The sequence below is a fragment of the Peromyscus californicus genome, unplaced genomic scaffold (genome assembly GCF_007827085.1).
Source record: "Peromyscus californicus insignis strain IS unplaced genomic scaffold, ASM782708v3 Scaffold_5__1_contigs__length_169319896, whole genome shotgun sequence".
NCBI lineage: Eukaryota > Metazoa > Chordata > Mammalia > Rodentia > Cricetidae > Peromyscus > Peromyscus californicus.
In genome coordinates, this window is record NW_026294573.1 from 28,334,347 (window position 1) to 28,355,755 (window position 21,409).

Consider the following 21,409-nt stretch of genomic DNA (forward strand, 5'->3'; position numbering starts at 1 on the left):
CTATTCAAGTGTCTATCATTAGGATCAATCTGTGTGATATGCCTAATAAAATATAGAATAATTATAAAATGTCACATCAGATCCATTACTGTAGCCTCTTAGGTAGTGGCTGAATGAAGAATATGCTAAGTAGACCAGCTACATTTCTGTTTTTGTGAATACTGTCCCATACTAGCTGGAGAGATGAGTGTGTCTCATGGGAAAAAGTTTCTCTAATACTATCTTTTTAAAGTAAGAATCTTATCTTTAAAATATTGTTATGTTAGAATTTGACTCACTCTTTGAACATATTCTGATTAATGATCTCATTATTTTTCTAAAATTACAGTTTTTTAAAATCTTATTTCTTTGGAATTGTAGAATATAGAGTTCACTTGTTTCATGTGTTATTCTAGACTTGTACCTAGCTATGTAATGTACATTATAGAGGTACCTATCTTACTTAGCTAAAATTTTTACGGTGGTGTTACATCATATGCATTTAACTAAAAAAGTTATGTCTATGGTCCCTCAAGTTAAAACTACTTTAATAGTGTTCTGATATTATATTCTGTGCATATTTGCTCCTTCTGTATATTTTTAAATGCATTTACAGCTTTGTGTTCAAACTCACATGCACTGTGCTTTATTAGCAATTTTGGGGATTTTTAAAAAGCAATTTAATTGTGTACAATTCTTTTCTTATTTATGACTTCAGTATCTAATCCTCATGTAAGATGTAACTCCACTATATTTAGTGTAGTACACAGTTAAGAAGCAAAACAAGATAATATCTAGTAAGAAGTAACAAACTTTGTTTATATTAAATGTTACATCTTAAATAGACAGAAATAATTATGTTGTTTTATTTTAAGATTTTACCTATTTGTTGCAGATAATTTTCAGCTTGTGGTTTGAAGGAAGCATTCAAGTTTGTTCACTGAACATCTTTCAGTCCCCCAAACCAATTAGAGTAGGTGAATACATCCTGCTTGTTCCAGTTATCATTCATTATTTGCCATTCAGTAACAACAAAAAGAAGACAGTCATTGTAATAAAGCATTAAAAGGAAAGCCCTTCCTGTTTTGTTAATAAGCATCCATCTATCTCAAGTTATATAAGTGCCAAATTAAGAAACTGACTGTTTTCAACCATATCATTGTCCTTCCACAGTCTGTTTTAACTACAGTTAGCATTGTCAGGAGGTTAGTGCATTACCTACCATTATATATGTGATCATCTAAGTGCCATGGTTTCTAGTGGAGTTGCTGCTTAGTTACCACCTCTGATATCATGCCATCACTTACATTCTTTTGCGGTAACTATGCAATCAACTCATATCACCACTCTATCACAGAAAATACAAGATGTACAGAACAAGGATTCAACTGCTGCCCGAAGAGCATGGACTCGATCTTAACTTCAACTGCTCAGGGGCCCAAAGAAATGACTGAAAAATTGACTAGAAAGCATTATAAAGTTGATGTTATAGTGAAGGTAAAGCCAAGTTTATAGGTTAAATATTTATTGAAGCCAAACTTTTTGGTTGGATGGAGGGTTTGGGGAGGGACCTGGGCAGGGAATTATCTATTCCATTCTTTATAATTTTAACTTTTTGCTAGCCCCTGGATTTGGTCTAATTATTAGGTACCTATGATCTTAAATTTGGGGTAGAAAATCTGGGTTGTATCTAATTAATAAACCAGTATTTTTTTCCTCCATTCAAAGTCGAGAAGACCTTTTTGAAAAAGAGGAGTCTTTAAAGTACATCATGTATTCCTATCACAGGAACTCAAAAAAAAATAGAGTTTTGTGTTCAGTGATGTTTGGGTTTAAGTTTTAACTTACATAAGGAATTTGGTGATAGCTGCTAAATAGTGCCATAAATTCTGTCACTATTAATTTTACTATATTGATTGTATTCTAGTTAAAACTTACTTCCAACCAGTTAGTAATGGAGTGATTTTTTTTTTTGTCAGTAATTCTTGGAACGTACACAGCAGGAATATTGGGGAAATGAATGATAATTTTATACATATAAGAGCACTAATTTACTTTTAGTAAATATTTGTTTTATAAGGATGTAGAACCTTATTTATATAAAATACATTTTTACATAAAACTATATTTTTTAAATCATGAGGAAACCTTGAAAGTAAATAGTTAACTGGTTCAGATAACAGAAACTTATTTTATTGGTTTTTTTCCCCTAAACGTCATATTTTTACGTTGCTTGCTTCATATTATGGCTGTCTCCATAAGGCCTCCCTTTGTATTTTCTGGCCTCCTTCATAATAACATAATAAATATTTAAAACTTTAATTTTAGAAGTGTAGTTATAATGAAACATTACTTCTCAGTGATTTAATTTTTATTAAGAATACTTTAAAAGAAAAACCACTTACTATCCTAATTTGTGCTGATATAGCAAAAGAAAATAGCATTTACTGTGAGTGTGCTTTATGTTTGGTGCTATAGTTAATAGTTAGATAAGAAAAAAATTACACTGTGGTAGGGTTTCTCTTGGCATTTTGTACTGGATAATTCTTTGCTGAGTTGGGAGGTTTAATTCTGCACTTTCTAGACTGTTTGGAAGTGTCTAGCCTCTACTCACCAACTGCCAGTGATATCACCTAGTTAGTGTAAGAGTCACAGAAGTCTTCCTGGGGCAGGGAGTGTAGCTTAGTGGTGAAGCACTTGCCTAATGTGTGCCAAGGCCCTGGAATTGCTCACTGCAACACACACACACACACACACACACACACACACAGTTTCTCTAGGCATTACCCAATGTCCCAGGGTCAGAGGTAAGCAAAACCACATTCAGATGAGAAGCACTGCACTGTAGGAATTACAGATAGAAAAGTAAAATTACTTAAGTGTAATAACCATAATTTCTGTTGAGAAACTGAAACTTCTCCATTTGTACCCTTCTAGACTCACTCTTCAGAGCTAGACCAGACTTTAAAAATGGACCAGTTTTTCTGTGAAGAGTAGCTATTATATGACTATTTGTTGACTCCTGGCTTACTACATTGGCCAATATGGCAGCCAGGAGTTTGTGTAACTAACTTAATTAAAATTAAAGTTTCACTTTATCAGGCACATTAGCTGCATTTCCTGTAATCAGTAACACATTCCTAATGATTCCCATATTAGTACAAACATAAAACATCATCTCAGGACATTCTGTTTCTCCTGTTGGAAATGGTGGCTCACACCTTTGATCCCAGCACTAGGAAGGCAGAGGCAGGCGGATCTCTGTGAGTTCAAGGACAGCCTGGTCTACAGAGTGACTGCTGTTCTGCCCCCACTCCCCCCCAAAAAAAATAAAAATAAAAACAGGAAACTTCCTGAAGATTGTCAGCTGAGATGCCAGGCATGGGGGTACACCCCTGTAACCCCACGAACTCAGAAGGCTGAGGAAGGAAGGTAAATCCAAGGCCAATGTGGGCAACTCAGCAAGACCTTGTCTTAAAAACAAAATGAGAAGAGCGGAGGGTGCAGCTCAGTGGCAGGGCACTTGCCTGATATGCACAAGGCCCTGAGCACCTCAAAAAAAGGTTTTCTTCTTCAGCCAAGGATTTAAAGCCCATTTCTTTCTAGCATTGTCCTGGAATCCTTGAATCACTGAAGTCCATAAATAAACTACAGACCTAGAAATATTTAAAATTACAGACTGGAGAAGTGGCTCAGTGGTTAAGAGCACTGGCTGCTCTTCCAGAGGACTTGGGTTCAATTCCCAGCACCCACATGGCAGCTCACAACTGTCTGTAACTCCAGTCCCAGGGGATCTGACACCATCACACTAATGCACATATAATTAAATAAATCTTTTAAAAAAAAAAAAGAATTATTTGGAGGATCCCCAGTGTGGTGGCACACACCTTTAATTCCAGTGCTCATGAGGCAAAGACAGATGGGTCTTTGTGAGTTCTAAGCCAGCCTGGTCTACATAGCAAGTTTCAGTACAGCCAGGGATACATAGAGAGGCCCTGTCTTGGCAAATTCACTTGCCACCAAGCTTGGCAGCCTGGGTTTCATCCCCAGAACCCACATAGTGGAAGAAAAAACCCAATTCCTGTGAACAGTCCTGCGACCTCCACGTTCATTTGTGCATGAACATACACATACACACATACATGCACACACACACACACACAAAATAAAGATCTTTAAGAGTTAAGAATTATTTAGCTTCCATTCTAATTGCCACTATTGTTAAGAAAAAAATTAATAAATTAAGAGAAATACTTAATAAAAATGTCAGTCTAGTTCTGATAAAAGGACCAGGGTTTTTTTCCTGCCTGCTTCATAGATCTGTGAAGGACTTCCTTCTTGAACTTTGTGAAACTCTGATCTTCAGTCACTGTGTGATGAGGGGCTGTTTAAATACTTGGGCTCTTATTCCTGAGTTTATTGTAATGTTTTTTGTCTAGTGGAGCTGGAAACTTTGTCCCTTGATCTTTGGGCTTAGCAGATCATAGGATTTTCTTTTTTAACATATAGAGCTTGATAGAGTAAGAAAAATATTTGGCACTCAAAGGTCTGTCATTGGTATAACAATTCTTAGCAATGTCATATCTAAAACTCCCTGATATCACCTTGCTTGTGTCACAGATTTTCTGCCTGCTCAGAACTGAGGTTTCATAGTAGTGAACAGACTGGGTCAGTATTTTTCATGGGATTTCTGTAACCTTCATTTTTCTTGTTGGGAACAGGTCTGAAGGTTGAAGTGACTCATTGTGGAACAATGAGACGGAAATACCGTGTTTGTAATGTAACAAGAAGGCCTGCCAGCCATCAAACGTAAGGAAGCTGGTGTTTCCCCCAGCAGTGATGTGAGGCAGCTGACTCTAAGGAAGGGGTTGGTAGTTTGCTAGCTCACGATAGGATAAGAGTTGCTCATGCCAGCTCCTCTTTTTTCCAGCTTTCCTTTGCAGTTAGAAAATGGCCAAACTGTGGAGAGAACTGTAGCTCAGTATTTCAGAGAAAAGTACGCTCTTCAGCTGAAGTACCCTCACCTTCCCTGTCTGCAAGTGGGGCAGGAGCAGAAGCATACGTACCTGCCTCTAGAAGTAATGTCTTTACACTGCTTATGACTAGCTTCTGTTCATCTTTCTCTGTGCGCGTGCGCATGTGCGTGTGTGTGTGTGTGTGTGTGTGTGTGTGTGTGTGTGTGTGTGTGTGCGCGCGCGCGCGCGCGCGCGTTTATGGAGGCCAGAGGAGGACATCAGGAGTCTTCCTATATTGCTATCCATCCATTTTTTGAGATTTATGTAGGTCAGAGGAGGACATCAGGAGTCTTCCTATATTGCTGTTCATCCATTTTTTGAGATGAGGTCTCTCACTGAATCTGAACTTACTGTTTGAGCTGGATTAGCTGACCAGCGGACCCTCTAGGATCTGACTCTCCTGTTCCCCTCCCTCTCCTCCCAGCACTGAGGTTACAGGCATACACCACTAGGCCTTGCTTTTTACTTTGGTGCTAGGGATCTGAACTCAGGTCCCAATGCAGCAAGCACTTTATCCACAGAGTCATCTCCCTGGCCCTGTTCATCATTCTTCTAGGATCTTTTATGGCCTGTGATTTATCTGAGTCTCACATTTATTTTTGAATTTGAATGATTTTTAAATTCTAATTTTTGTTAAGACTTCATGGCCGCAGCAACTTGGGAAGGAAAGGGTTTATTTGCCTTATACTTCCACCTCACTGCTCATCATCAAAGGAAGTCAGGACAGGAACTCAAGCAGCAGGGCAGGAACCCGGAGGCAGGAGCTGATGCAGACGCCATGGAGGGGTGCTGCTTACTGGCTTGCTCCCCATGGCTTGTTCAGTCTGCTTTCTTATAGAACCCAGGACCTCCAGCCCAGGGATGGCACCACTCACAATGGGCTGGGCCCTCCCTCATCAATCACTAAGGCATTTTCTTAATTGAGGTTCCCTCCCCTGAGATGATTCTAGTTTGTGTAAAGTTGACATAAAACCAGCCAACCCAGTATGAAAAAAGTTCACCCATAGTTCTACCATTGTTAGCATTTTTGCTATGCTTCTTTCAGTCTTTTTATCCTGTTTGCCTTTTACCTAATTATAATCATGTGATCATGTGTACTTTGTTCTCTACTTTTTTACTTAACATGATAGTAAAAAGAAGTAGGTAAATAAGTAGATTTTAAAATTTTTATTTAACGTGTGATTGACATTGAGTGAATTCTAACAAAAATATATCCATTGTATGAATTGTTTTGTTTCCAGGTCTGTAATATTGTGGCTGGGCAACGGTGTATCAAGAAACTAACTGACAATCAGACTTCTACTATGATTAAGGCAACAGCAAGATCCGCACCAGACAGACAAGAGGAAATTAGCAGATTGGTTAGTACATAACTCTAGAAATAGGAATTTAAAGTCTATTAGGGTGAGCTACTCAAAAACAATGTCCTTACCAGCTGATACCACATTACCATTTCATGAACTGTCAGAACTAAAAGAGATCATAGAGCCAGGTATAGTGGCACACGCCTTTAGTCCCAGCACTTGGGAGGCAGAGGCAGGCAGCTCTCCGTGAGTTCATGGCTAGCCTGGTCTACAGAGTGAGTTCCAGCACAGCCAGAACTACACAGTGAGACCCTGTCTCAAGAAGAAGAGAAAGAGAGTTATCATGGTGTAATCTATGGTGTGGGAGAGGGGTAAACATTAGTAAGTTATATGAGAAGGGTTTGGTTCTTCTAATTTAACTCTAGACCATTTAAATCTAGGGAACAGACTCAACAGAACTGTTTTAATATAGTTAACTGAACCCCCACCTAAAAGAAGGGCAAAGGGGAAACATCCAAGTATTATAACAAGAAATACTAAAACTATAATATTAACAGTCAGTCTAGAATTTCTTAGCTACTAGTGTCAGACTGACAACTGTATACCTCATGCCTGTAATCCCAGCTCTCAGGAGACTGAGGCAGGGGGCTCATTCTAAATTTTGGGCCTTTCTGGGCTACATAGACAACCTTATCTACAAACATACAAACAACTGGGCCTTGTAATCCCAGCACTTGGGAGGCTAAGGCAGGAGGATTGCCATGAGTTGGAGGCCAACCCAGCCTAGACTACAGAGTAAGAACCTGTCTCAACAACAAACTGGTTTCAATAATTCAGGACTCCTCAAGTCTTGTAGAAGAGAGGGGCAGGATGCTAGTATCACTTGATAAAATTCACATTACTACTTCACATTGTATATATATTTCAAAACATCATGTTTTGCCCAATAAAAATACACAGTGGATTTTACAAGGCTCTTGGCAAACAAACAAACAATAACAAAAAACCTGTCTGCTGCTCCAGACCCCTCAACTGGTGTTCCAGGAAGGGGAACCATCAGGAACAAACTCCTGAACAATGTCACATCCTACCAGAATGTAAAATGCAAGCTTTTCCATTACATTGGCAACTTCTCCATCTCAAAAGCAAACCACAGTGATTACCATTGCAAAAGAAATACAGAGAAGGCTGGGAGTAATAGAGCATTCTTTAATCCCCGCACTTGGGAGGCAATGGCAAGGAAATCTCTGTGAGTTAAGGCCAGCCTGGTCTACATAGCAAGCCCCAGGATAGCCAGGACTACCTAGAGAGACCCTGTCTCCATGTCTTAGTTAGGGTTTCTGTTGCTATAAGGAAACACCATGATCACAGCAACTCTTACAAAGGAAGAACATTTAATTGGGTGGCTTACATTTTCAGAGGTATAGTCCATTATCATCATGGTGTGGCATGGTGGTGTGCAGATAGACATAGTGCTGGAGCTGAAACTCCTACATCTTGATAGGCAGGCAACAGGAAATGGTCTGTCTCACTGGCATGACTTGAGCATATATAAGATCTCAAAGCCTGCCTCTAACAAGACCACACCTACTCCAGCAAGGCTACACTTCCTAATAGTGCCACTCCCTATGGGGGCCATTTCTCTCAAAATAAGGAAAGAAGGAAAAAGAAGTACAGAGATGTCCTACTCATCAACCTGACCATTGCTGTCTGAGTTCTTCCATGAAATCCTGAGCACAGGGAAATAGGAAAGATAATCCCTGAGGAACTGAGGACAGCATACCCTCTAGGAGCTCAGTGACACTTCAGGCCTTTGTGTGGACTGCAGCCAGCAAACAGCAGCTTGTCCAATCCCAGTGATCCTGAGGAAACTTCCAAAACCAAGGCTGGGAGTACAGTCACCTCTTCATTTCTCAAGCACCCAGAAGCTCTGGGGAAAGAGACGGAGTTCACTATCAGGACCACATTTAGTCTCACTTGTCTTCCATTGGAATTGGGGATACTCAGAAGGGCAAAGATCTAGTGTCTCCTGTTCATATTACCCTTGAGGTGGTCATGCTCTAGCCCCTATGGAGGACTTCCGGAGTTAGCTATGAGTCCTGAAGCCAACAGACAGCACAGTCCCAGTTGACTAACTCTACTGATTCATTCTGGGACTTACCACTTCCCAACTCCAGGCACTTCTGTTATGTATTCACACAACAGATAAAATGACTGTCATTAAGAGAATGCAGCAACATAGGAAATGCTTATATTATACATTACGTGAAAACAATTATATTAGTGTACGGGACCTCAGAAATGATAAGGCAGACTTGTATCAACATGTTAAAAATGATGTTTCAGGGTAATACAATTATAAGGAACTTTTATTTGCTTTCTTTCTTTCTTTTTTTTTTTTTTTTTTTCCAAAACAGGGTTTCTCTGTGTAGCTTTGGCTGTCCTGGATATCACTCTGTGGACCACGCTGGCCTTGAACTCAGAGATTGACCTGCCTCTACCTACTGAGTTCTGGGATTAAAGGTGTATGCCACCACCACTTGGCTTATTTTCTTTCTTAGTTTTCTTTTTCTTTTGTTTTTGTTTTTGTTTTTGTTTTTGTTTTTGTTTTTCGAGACAGGGTTTCTCTGTGTAGCTTTGTGCCTTTCCTGGAACTCCCTCTGTAGACCAGGCTGGCCTCGAACTCACAGAGATCCGCCTGGCTCTGCCTCCCGAGTGCTGGGATTAAAGGCTTGCGCCACCACTGCCCGGCTAGTTTTCTTTTTCTAATTGTGATTTATTATCTTTGTGTGCATGTGTACATGTATATAGCTGGAAGTTTTCCTGTGTCCTGGCTGGCTGGTGGTGAGGACAAATCTCTCCCACTCACATCCCCCAAGTAAACACAGAGGTTTATATTAATTATAACTGCTTGGCCATTAGCTCAGGCTTATTACTGACTAGCTCTTACACTTAAATTAACCCATAATTCTTACCTATGTTTAGCCATGTGGCTTGGTACCTTTTCTCAGTTCTGCCTTGTCATCTTGCTTTCTCTGTGTCTGGCTGGCAACTCCTGACTCAGCCTTCCTCTTTCCAGAATTCTCCTCATCTGCTCACCCCGCCTATACTTCCTGCCTGGCTATCAGAGCAACACACATTCACAGCATACAGAACATCCCACGGCATGTGTATGTGTGTGGGCGTGCACATGTACATGTATGTGTGTGGGTGTGCGTGTGGGCCACAGCACGGCTGAAAAGGTCTGAGGAATCCGCTGAGGAAAAGATTGCTGAATCAGTTCTCTTCTTCCTCCATGTGGGTCCCAGGGATCAGGGGTTGAATTCAAGTCATCAAGCTTGGAGGCAGGAGCTTTACCCACGAAGCCTTCTTCTTTCCTGTTTTTCTATGAAGATCATGCATTACTTTTATGATAAAATATTTTAAAGTTAAGAATACACAATATTAAAAAAAAAGAATACACAATATTATCTGTTCATTTCTAAAAACTAAACTTAAGTAAATAAATAGATTGAGGCTGAAGAGATGGCCTGGTGGTTAAGAGTACTTTCTGCTTTGGGAGAGGACATGCATCAGGAGGCTCACACGCACCTGTGATTCTAGCATAGGGAATCTGACACTATCTTCTGGACTCCATGGACGGGCGCGCGCACGCGCACATGCGCACACACACACACGAATACACATAAATAAAAATATTTTTAAATAAACTGATAGGATACTCAAAATAGAGTGAGATTTTTTGGTTTGGTTTGGTTTGTTTTTAAGGAATACCTAGATCATATGTCACTCTCCCCTGAATATCATTTAAACTGTCTGAGCAAACAAGGTGGGGATCAGTAAATATGAATATATTCCCCAACAGTTTACTGGCACTTTCAGAATTTTTTTCCATACAGGGTTTTTCTATGCAACAGCCCTGGCTGTCCTGGAACTCACTCTGTAGACCAGGCTGGCCTTGAACTCACAGAGATCCTCCTGAGTGCTGGGATTAAAGACATGTGCCGCCACACCCAGCATTTGTTCAGGTTTTAATATTACTTTACACATTTTGTTTTTGAAACAGTGTCTGTTGTTTTATTAACCAAAAATTTAAAATAGTTTGATAATCATTTGTCAGATGCACAGTTGAGGGACTAAACATTGCCTAGCCTGCAAAAGGCCCTGGTTTCAATCCCCAGCATCATATAAAACCACTGTGGTAGCACATACCTGCATTCCACGTACTCGGGAAGCAGACACTGGAAGATTAGCTCAAGACCAGCTTCAGCCGGATAACAAGTTTGAGTTTCAGATCAGCCTTAGCTACATAAGCATGAAAAATAAGCACTGCATCTTATTGCCATGATAAAACACCATGACCAAAAGCAACTTGAGGAAAAAAGGGTTTATTTGGTTTACACTTCCACATCACTGTTCATCATCAAAGGAAGTCAGGACAGGAACTCAAGCAGGGCAGGAACCTGGAGGCAGGAGCTGATGCAGAGGCCATGGAGAGATGCTGCTTACTAGCCTACTTCTGGCTTGCACGCTTTCTTATAGAACCCAGGACCACCACCCCTCCTTCGTCAATCACTAAGAAAATGCTCTACAGCCCATTCTTATAGAAGTAATTGTGGTTCCCTCCTTTCAGATAACTCCAGCTTGTGTCAAGTTGGCAGAAACCTATCCAGCATACACTGTCCCTAGAGACCTTACAGATACCTGTCCCATGTACTTCAGTAGATGGCAGAGAGGAGAGAGGCCATGTCTGTGCTCAGTGTTCTGAACTAGGAACATTTGAGGTACGAGCAGCCTGACATTCTGTGGTGCCTATCAACTCACTGAAGCCCAGCTGTGGGACCACCTCTGTCCTAGTTGTTGGCTGGCCCGAGGCATCTGATGGCCTTGCACATGCTCACTATGGGGTAGAAGAGACTGTTGTGCACAGAGGAGGTTTCAGGAAGATGAGTGACTGAAGATGCTTTTCATGTGAGCCTTGGGCACAATGCCCAGCCATGCCAGGAAGAAACATGGCCCAGTTCAGTGCCCCAAGGCTAGCCTGGACAAGTGCAGATACAGCTCCAGGTCATGGGCCTCACAGGTGTGCCCACTGTCACCTGACCAAAAACCTGCTGAAGCACCTCCACAGGCTTCTGTTGGGGGAATCTAGGTTCTGGGCTGTTCCACACTTCTTGTTCTAGAAGCCTATATTTTTAAAGCTGTATTTTTCCAAAAAGTGTAGTAAGGCTATGTTTACCAAGGAACTGACTAGTAGTTAGGTCAGTGGTAGTGGTACTAGGGGCATGAAAGGCCCTCCAAGATTCCATTCAACACTCCCATCTGCCCAACTACATGTGGTCTTGGCCGTAATAATTACAGAAGAGGGAGAGAATTGGATGATGCACATATAGCAAATGTCCCAAATAAATCCGTTCATTCTCAAGACACAGAAACAAACAACAGATCAGAAAGCCTCTCAGGGCTGGAGAGATGGCCCAGCAGTTAAGCATTTGTTGATGTTGCAGGATGTTGCAAAGGACCCAGGTTTGGTTCGTAGCACCCACGTAGTGGCTCATAATTGGCTGTAACTCCAGTTCCAGGGATCCAACACTCTTCTGGCCTCTGCCAACACCAAGCATGCACAGAATGCTCATATATGTATACAGACTTTCACACAGACACAAAAAATTCTTCATTTTGTAAGCTAATAAAAATAACCCCTTTGCCTTATACTTCTATAAAAAGTGAATGGTAGTTATTACATCTCATCTAATTAGGAAAATAAAGGTTGATTCTCACCCTAAATTTTTGTCTAATTATATTAGAATATGGTTTCTTTTCTTTTGTTTTTTTGTTTTCTTGTTTTTCGAGACAGGGTTTCTCTGTGTAGCTTTGGAGCCTTTCCTGGATCTCACTCTGTAGATCAGGCTGGCCTCGAACTCACAGAGATCCGTCTGTCTCTGCCTCCCGAGTGCTGGGATTAAAGGCGTGTGCCACCACTGCCCAGCTCTATATTATGGTTTCTAAGTCTTGTAAACCCTGTAAGAGACAGTGACACCTCTGTCTGTACAACCTCTGTAACTAGCAGTTCTCCTTTATTACAGCTTAACTGTTCAGGAACGCAGAATCATGAAGTGGTTAAGAGAACAGGCTTCGGGTTAAAGGCTTGTTTTCCTCTCACTGTTTTAGCACCTAGTCATTTAACTTTACTAGCACAATTCGTGTCTCTGTAAAATGCAGATTATGAAAGATCTATGTGGACTAGAGAGATGGCTCAGTGGTTAAGAGTGCTGGCTGCTCTTCCAGAGGTCCTGAGTTCAATTCCCAGCAACCACGTGGAAGCTCACAGTCATCTGTAATAGGATCTGATGCCCTCTTCTGGCAAGCAGAGCACTCATACATGAAAGTGTAAATGTAATAATAATAATAATAATAATAATAATAAAAATCTATGTAGCTGAGTGGTGGTGGTGCACACAGCTTCAATCCCAGCACTCAGGAGGCAGAGGCAGGCAGATCTCTGAGTCTGAGGACAGCCTGGTCTACAGAGTCAATTCCAGGGCAGCTGAAAGAAAGAGGGGGGGGGGGGGGAGGGAGAAAGAAGGAAAACTATATATCATAAAGCATATGTGAAAAAAATGGTTAGGTACTTATCATCAAGCATGTTATATAGCAATGTGGTGATATCTTATTTGTCCTCTAACAAATAAAGCCTGCCTGGAGATCAGAGGAAAAAGCCAGCCAATATATTAAATATAGAGGTCAGGCAGTGGTAGCACATGCCTTTAATCCTAGCATTCAGGAGGCAGAGATTCATCCGATCTCTGTGAGTTCAAGGCCACACTGGGAACAGAACCAGGCATGGTGGCACATGCCTTTACTCCCAGCACTAGATAACCATAGAGGTCTGAAGGTCTATACAGACAGACAAGAAATGATAGAACTGGGCGGAAAGAGGAAGTAGGAAGGCAGGGCCCAGAAAGGTATATAGGCGTGAGTATACAGGAAGTAGCTCTCTCTTGAGCTGAGGATTTCCTAGAGGTAAGAATTTGTGGCTGGCTTGTTCTATTCCTCTGATCTCTCAGTTTTCACCCCAATATCTGGTTCCAGGCTTTTTATTTAATAAGACTGTTTAGCAATTCATGTTACATAGCAAATCTTCATTAATGCTATTTGTTATTCTTTATAACCTTATTACAGAAAGACATTAGCAGACACCAAAAGTGATTGACAGGTTTGAAGAAAAAGATTCATCACTGCCTAATTTAAAAAGTGGCTTTTCCTACTTATTGTCAGAAGATTGTGTTTAAGCATTTAAATTATACAGTTTTGTAAATAGACTTTTTACTCAGACTTGACACTGCCTTCTTTTTGTAAATTGTTGCCTTGAGGACAAGTAAAAATAGCCAGTAGCATGCCTTAGAGTAAGATATAACACTGACCAACTGTGTATTCTTTCTTTGACTATATGTAGGGATATGTTATGTAAAATTTATAATCTCTCAAAAGAAATAGCCGGGCGATGGTGGCACACACCTTTAATCCCAGCACTTGGAGGCAGAGCCAGGTGGATCTCTGTGAGTTCGAGGCCAGCCTGGTCTACAGAGCGAGATCCAGGACAGGCACCAAAACTACACAAAGAAACCCTGTCTCGGAAAAAAAAAAGAGAGAGAGAGAGAAACTCTGTCTTGAAAAAAACCACCAAAAAAAAAAAATTATAAGCTATAACTGATGCTGGCTTTTTTTAAATCTTTTTTTATAATTTCTCATTAAATAAATTTTTATATAACATAATATATCTGAAAATACTGAAGTAAAATGAAATATATTCATATAAATTATAAAGCAGGTAGTTAGAAAAAAGTTAAGTTTTTAATATTTACTGTCAAACTTTACATAAAACAAATTCTTACATTATGTTCCTAGATTCTTTATAATCAGAGGTTTTTTTGTTTTGGTTTTGACTAAGCTATGCCATCCAATCAGAGAGATTTTTAATTTTTGTTTTTGTTTGTTTGGGTTTGGTTTGGTTTGGTTTTCAAGACAGGGTTTCTCTGTGTAGCCCTGGCTGTCCTGAAACTAGCTCTATAGACCAGGCTGGCCTCAAACTTACAGAGATCTGCCTGCCTCTGCTTCCCAGAGGTGTTTCTCTCTCCTGAAATTGCTTAATTATTTAAAATTATCATTTTCATGGGTCACAAATAGTTAAAGTGTATTATTCAACCTAATATCTGTTTAAGTTTTGAATAAATTACCAAGGTGTTCACAGACTTCCCACAGTCACGACCCACAATCTGCAGGATAATATTCTGTGCTTTATAGTCAGGGCACCATTGATTCTCACTACAAACTGTATGGTTGGCGTAGTGAGAGAGAAAGAGGAGGTTCTAGCAAGTACAGCGAGAGGCTAAGGAAAGTCTGAGAATAATGACAGATCTTTTCTGTTGCTAGGTAAGAAGTGCAAATTATGAAACAGATCCGTTCGTCCAGGAGTTCCAATTTAAAGTGCGGGATGAAATGGCCCACGTAACGGGACGTGTACTTCCGGCACCGATGCTCCAGTATGGAGGACGGGTAAAGCCCATCAGCAGTGCTTTAATCTCATGTAGAATTTGCTAAGTCTGGAGAGAATGGTACTCTAAGTCTTGAACTTACTATCTGATTGTTCCAAGAATATGTTAGGTATTTTATTTGTTTCAAGGTGGATTTCTTTGCTTGAGTTTAGCATAATTTTTTACATGTACTTACTTATTATGAGGGGTGCACATGTGTGCCTCTGCACATGTGAAAGTCAGAGGGTAACTTGAGGAAGTCGGGTCCTCTCCTTCTACCATCTGAGTTCTTGTGTGTGGTGGGGGTGTCAAACTCAGTCATCAGGCTTGGGGACAAGCACCTGCCTTTACCTGCTGAACCATCTTGCTGGCCTCTTAGGTTTTAACCATATAAATAATATTGATTTAGAACAGTCAACTCCACATAGAGTATTAAGGATGTATCAGTTCAGCAATCTGAAATGCTTACTTGAGCTCACTGAAATGCATTGTCTGGTAAAGTTTTTGTTTTTCCATTGTGCTCTTTCTCTTACAGAACCGGACAGTGGCAACACCAAGCCACGGCGTGTGGGACATGCGAGGAAAACAGTTCCACACAGGAGTTGAAATCAAAATGTGGGCCATAGCTTGTTTTGCCACACAGAGGCAGTGCCGAGAAGAAATACTGAAGTAAGCTGCTGCATTGGTTTGGTTTGGGGACCTTGTGTGTTTGGAACTTTAAAACAATTTTTTTAATTTTTATTTTTTGGTGGCACTAAGAGTGAACCCAGGACCTTGTATATCTAATAGGCTGTATTGCTGAACTACACCCCTAGCCCTGAATTCCAATTTTCAGTTATTCATCTAATGTTCTAACAAATGTTGCCTCTATATGGAGTATATATAACCAATGAACCTTTAAAACTATTTCTTCCATCCAGCTGGGATGATCTATCATTCCAGTTACATGGGAGGCTGAGGCAGGAGAATCACAAGTTAGCAAGACCCAGTCTCAAAAATCATTTGTGTGTGTGTACATGTGCACCCCACATATGTGCAAGTACATGTGGGTGTGCATTGCAGAGGTTAGCCTAAGATGTCATTCATCAGGAATTATCTACTTCCTTTTTGACCAGGGCCTCTCATTGGCCTAGAACTCACTGAATTATTTAAGTGAAAAGGTTGATAAGGAAAGAAAAGATTTCATGCTGAAGTTTCAAAGATATACATTAAGAATGAATATTTTACTCTTGAAATTATAAAGCCTGGTGTTGTGGCGCACACCTTTAATCCCAGCACTCAGGAGGCAGAGGCAGGTGGATCTCTGAATTCAAGGCCAGCCTGGTCTACATAGCAAGTTCCAGGACAGCCAGGGCTACACAGAGAAACCTTGTCTCAAAAAACAAACAAGAAAGAAAGGAAGGAAGGAAGGAAGGAAGGAAGGAAGGAAGGAAGGAAGGAAGGAAGAAATTATACCTGAGACTTCAAAAATTATAGCCATTGGTTAAGATAAAAAGGCATTAACTTATAGGGTCTAGTAGCATCCTCAGTTTCAAACATCCAATGGGGGTCTTGTATGTGCGTATATATGTGTATACATGTATGTATGTGTTCATGTGCAGGTATGTGCATACTTGTTGAGGACAGAAATTGATTTCATGAGTCTTCCTAATCACCTTCCACCTTACCTTCTGAATCTAGAATTCATTAATTCAGTTAGGCTGGCTGGCCAACAAGCCACAGGGAGCCTCCCACCTCCACCTCCCCAGTGCCAACAGCACAGTCATGCACAGCAAACCTTTCACCAGCTGAACTGTCTCTCCAGCCCCACTAGGGACTCTGTACATAGCCCCAAAGGATTAAAGGAGATTACTCTAGGTGACTGGTCCTCTGTTGCCTTAACATTAGCGATCTGGTAACCTTATGTATGGAGCAAGCACACAACAATCTATACTTCATCCTCCCTTTTCATTCTTTCTTTTTTCTCTCCCTCCCTCCCTCCGTCCCTCCCTCCTTCCCTCCCTCCCTCCCTTCTTCCCTTTCTTTTTGTCTTTCCTGGTTTTTCAAGACAGGGTTTCTTTGTGTAGTCCTGGCTGTCTGGGATTCACTTTGCAGAGCAGGCTGGCCTCGAACTCACTGCCTCTGCCTCCCAAGTTCTGAAATTAAAGATGTGCACCACCATGCCCAGCTTCCATTTCTTTCTTAAACTTTTCATTACTGTGAGGTAAGTTTGCAGCTGGATGGAGATATAGCTCAGTGTAAAGTAAACACACACAGACCATGGTTTCAATCCTTAATACTACATATAGAAAAGATAAAGTATTTTGTACATTTTGATGTCTAGACAAAGGTCTTCTATTTTGTGGTTTCACCTTCTTTAGAGGTTTCACGGACCAACTTCGAAAGATTTCCAAGGATGCGGGAATGCCCATCCAAGGCCAGCCATGCTTCTGCAAGTACGCACAAGGTGCAGACAGTGTGGAGCCCATGTTCCGACATCTCAAGAACACCTACTCGGGACTGCAGCTCATCATCGTCATCCTGCCGGGGAAGACGCCAGTGTATGGTAAGGACATTTAAAATTTTTCAGGAGTGAGATTTTTAGCTCATTGCTAGAGCACTGGCCTGAGATGCACACAGACCTGGGTTTGATCTCTGGCACTGAAACAACAGAAATATTACGTTTTTTTTTTTTTTCCCTTCTCCTGCTTAACATTGCTTTTAGAGTTGGATAGCCTAAAATTTTCAAATACTAAAATATACTTATACCATTGTATTTTAAACCTCATATCATTACTTTAAGGCAAAACCTGTAAGCTTATTGTAGAAAAGGAGACTCTGAGAAGTGAGTTTTAGTACCTAAGATAGATATCACAAGCAGTGCTTAAGAGAAGAATTGTGTAATAAAATAGCCTTGATACCTTGAGTAGCAGGATAAGGTGGTAGGTTAGAAGCACAGAATTTTGGAGATAGACTATTTGCTCAGTGTTTCTGTGATGTGACGGAATTACCTAACTGGAGTAAGCTTTACTTTCCTTACCTGTTTTTTTTTTTTTTTTTTTTTTTTTTTTTTTTTTTTTTTAAGATTTATTTATTTATTATGTATGCAGTGAGTGTTCAGCCTGCAGGCCAGAAGAGGGCACCAGATCTCATTCTAGATGGTTGTGAGCCACCATGTGGTTGCTGGGAATTGAACTCAGGACCTCTGGAAGAACAGTCAGTGCTCTTAACCTCTGAGCCATCTCTCCAGCCCCCTTCCTTACCTGTTTAACTGAGATACTATAACAACCTTATAGGACTGTATACAAAATAAAGTTTCGTGAGAGTAATAAAATAAATGTAATTCCATGATTCATAGGAAAACATAGCTTATAAACCATTGAATGTAGTAAAATAATGTCACCTTAGAAATGACAGACGTGAGGTGGGACATAGTTCCATCAGGGTGAAGTGCTAGCTGTACAAGTGTGAGGACCTGACTTGATCCCCAAGAACCCACATAAGAAAAGTCAGGCGCAGCAGCATGCACCTGTAATCCCTGCACTGAGAGACAGAAACAGGAGTTTCTGGGCCAGCTGGCCAGCCAGGCTAGCCAATGGTTAGCTCCACATTCAGTGAGAGACCCTGTCTCCTAAAACAAAGGGAAGAGTGATTGAAGAAGACACCTTACACCAACTTCTGGCCTCCACCTTCAAATGCACACATGCATACACATGTGCACACACACACACACACATGCATATATGCACAAACACTTACACATACCCCCCCTAAAAAAAAGAAAGAGGAAGGAAGGGAGGGAGGGAGGAAATGGGGGCTGGAAGAATGACTTGGTGGTTAAAAGCACTTCCAGAAGACCCAGTTTCTATTCCCAGCACCCACATGGCAGCTACCAACTGTCTGTAACTCCAGTTCCAGGGGATCTAATGCCCTCGTCTGGTCTCTATAGAAATCAAGTTTACATGAGATGCAAAGACATCCATGCAGCCAAAACACTCACAGATACAGAATAAAAATAAATTTTAAAAAAAGAAAGGAAAAAAATGACAGAAGGGGCCTGAGGCTCAGTAGGCAAGTGCTTGGTTATGAGTTTGTTCCAACCATCACAAAAAGCAAAAAGAGATAGAAGAAATAACAGAGGAAATTGTTACATTTGGCCACATAAAAATTGAGATTTTGTGTATTGTTAATATATTAAAATTGAAATCAACAGAACACAGCAAATGGAAACAGTAAATACTAGCTTATCATTAGAAAAAATTTGAACATATTGGTTCAACAAAGGCAATTTTTTCTAGTCTTTTATTTTGTTTTAATTAATTAACTTTTGAGCTTTTCTTTAAAGACAGGGTTTCTAGCCCAGGCTGGCCTTGAACTCCCTATGTAGCTGAAGATAACCTGGATTTCTGATCCTCCTGCTTTTACCTCCCAAGTGCTGAGATTAGAGGAGGTGCACACTGTCATGCTCGGTTTATGTGATGCTGAGGACCGAAACCAGGGCCTCGTGCATGTTTGGCAAGCAGCTTACTAACTGAGCTGTATCACCAACCCTGCACATGTATTCTTAGTCTGTAATTCAGTGTTTCAAACTCAGAATACCTGTTCAAAAGAATTAGTTTATCTGTGGATATAACTTGGCCTAACATGCATGTGAACCTGGGTTCAGTGCCCAGCACAGAACAAAAGAAGCTACTCTGTATTGCTAATCACTAAAGTTTTAACTAGAGTAAGTCAGTTCTCTTAACAATGAAAATACCTATTCCCAAGAAAATTTGAATAAATATGCACTTACATACTGTTGGTGGGAAGCAAAGTATTTTCAAAGCCTCCAAACTGTTGACTGTTTTTTGTCTGTTTGTTTATACCTACATTACGTTCATCTCCCTGCAGCCTGGTCTCTGCACCACTTCCAATAGAGAATAGAAACAAGGTTGACAGCTGCTGAGGAATTGCACTCAAGGTTGACCTTCTCACACATGTGCACACACACCTGCACACACATGAACATGTAAACACATACACATGCATAAATTAAATAAATAAATACACTTTCTTAGAATAGCTTCAGATTTACAGAAGAATTGGGCAGACAGTCTAGGGAGTTCCCGTGCCATCTGCCCTTTGCATAGTTTTTCCTATACAGACAATTGTTGCACAAATCCTAATTGGTCTTAATGAAAACCCAGAACCAGATATCAGGGTGAAACCTGAAAGATCAGAGAAGCAGAGCTATGGAGTACACAGGGGTCCTGGGGACTTAGCTGTGTCTGGGATGGGATATCTAAGGGAAAAAAATCTATGTACACTATGTTCTTATGTCTGTTAACTTTATTCCTCTAAGACAAAATTCCATCAATACAGCTACAGCTCCGTCAGGCATTCAGGGCAGGAATAACTCTAGACACACCAAGCTCTTCATCCGTCTTCTTTATTTCTCTGGGATGAAATCCTGTTTCCATAGCTTCAGTCCCGTCCAGTTCCTGCTAACGACTAAACTCCTATGCTTCCAGCCTTGTCTTCGTCCTCTGTATCCTCTTTCTCCATCTCTACTCCTGGCACTCAGAAAACTCTACCCGAGATCTGCTCACCCTCTGCGGAACCTGTCTTCCTCCCTTCTCCATCGCCATGCCATTCTGTCCATTTCTACAGAAAATGCCTGCCCTGGGTATGCAGTTCAGGTTCTCTGCCTCCTCAGGAATGTTATTCTACCTCTCACCTTGATATATAAAAACCTCTTTTGTTCTTAGTCGGTTGCTCTGGAGAGCCGCTAGGCCTCAGGTCAGGGGGATGGTCTGAGCTTCATTAGCACAAGAAACAAAGCTATGTGTCTCCTGCCAGCTTGTCTTTGCTTACCTGACCTTACCCAGGTACTGGCTCCTGCAGGGAAGTTACCTAGAAGTTCAGCAGGTCTGAAAATATTTGTCCACGCAAGACTTTCATAGAAGACAGCTGAAATATTAAAGGCTGGGTAGCACCAAATATTCATAATAAATAGCTTGCTTCTTGACAGGACCATTGGCCGGTCAAAATACAGCTTTAATACACAGCTGAATCTCTATAATATATTCTTGTGGCCCACAAGAGAGAGCAAGCCACAGCCACCACCTCTTACCTCACCAACTCCTCAGCCTGAAAGAGCCCCAGTTCCTGTCCCCTCCCGCCTTATATTCCTTTCTCTGCTCTGCCCAGCCATATCACTTCCTGTCTCCACCTTCCTAGTGCTGAGATTAAAGTTGTGTGATTCCCAGGTGCTAGCATTAAAGGTGTGTGCCCCCACTGCCTGGCCTCTATGTTTAATCTAGCGGCTTGTTCTGTCCCATGGTCTTCAGGCAAATTATATTAGAGTACAACAAAATATCACCACAGACAATTAACCTTTTTCCTTAATGCAGTACATTTACCAAATCAACAGCATTCATATTGTTAAAAGTATTAATTATGAATATGATTACTGCATTGCCCGCAGTTTACATTAAAGCCCACTGTTGGTGTTGAAGAGCATAGTCTGGCAAGTATTTGTCTGTCCATCGTTCTAGCACCATACAGAAGAGTTGCCCTGTTGTTCAGTTCCTCTGTTCATCCTCCTCCCTCTGCAGTT

The 21,409-nt window shown here is 40.9% G+C and overlaps 1 protein-coding gene and 1 non-coding gene across 5 annotated transcripts in view; both read left to right on the forward strand.

Annotated features, from left to right (window-relative positions):
* LOC128097934 (protein argonaute-3) overlaps positions 1 to 21,409 on the forward strand; it is a 117,340-nt gene that overhangs the window by 65,890 nt on the left and 30,041 nt on the right. For all 4 annotated transcript variants that reach the window (XM_052718812.1, XM_052718813.1, XM_052718815.1 and 1 more), the window contains 6 exons: positions 4,701 to 4,788; positions 4,910 to 5,057; positions 6,236 to 6,355; positions 14,732 to 14,854; positions 15,368 to 15,501; positions 17,193 to 17,377. In XM_052718812.1, the coding sequence (XP_052574772.1) occupies positions 4,701 to 4,788; positions 4,910 to 5,057; positions 6,236 to 6,355; positions 14,732 to 14,854; positions 15,368 to 15,501; positions 17,193 to 17,377 (798 nt within the window). The remainder of the gene's footprint in view (positions 1 to 4,700; positions 4,789 to 4,909; positions 5,058 to 6,235; positions 6,356 to 14,731; positions 14,855 to 15,367; positions 15,502 to 17,192; positions 17,378 to 21,409) is intronic.
* LOC128098087 (small nucleolar RNA SNORA17) lies at positions 10,977 to 11,101 on the forward strand. The gene has a single exon (XR_008214119.1). It is a non-coding gene; the product is annotated as a small nucleolar RNA SNORA17 (small nucleolar RNA).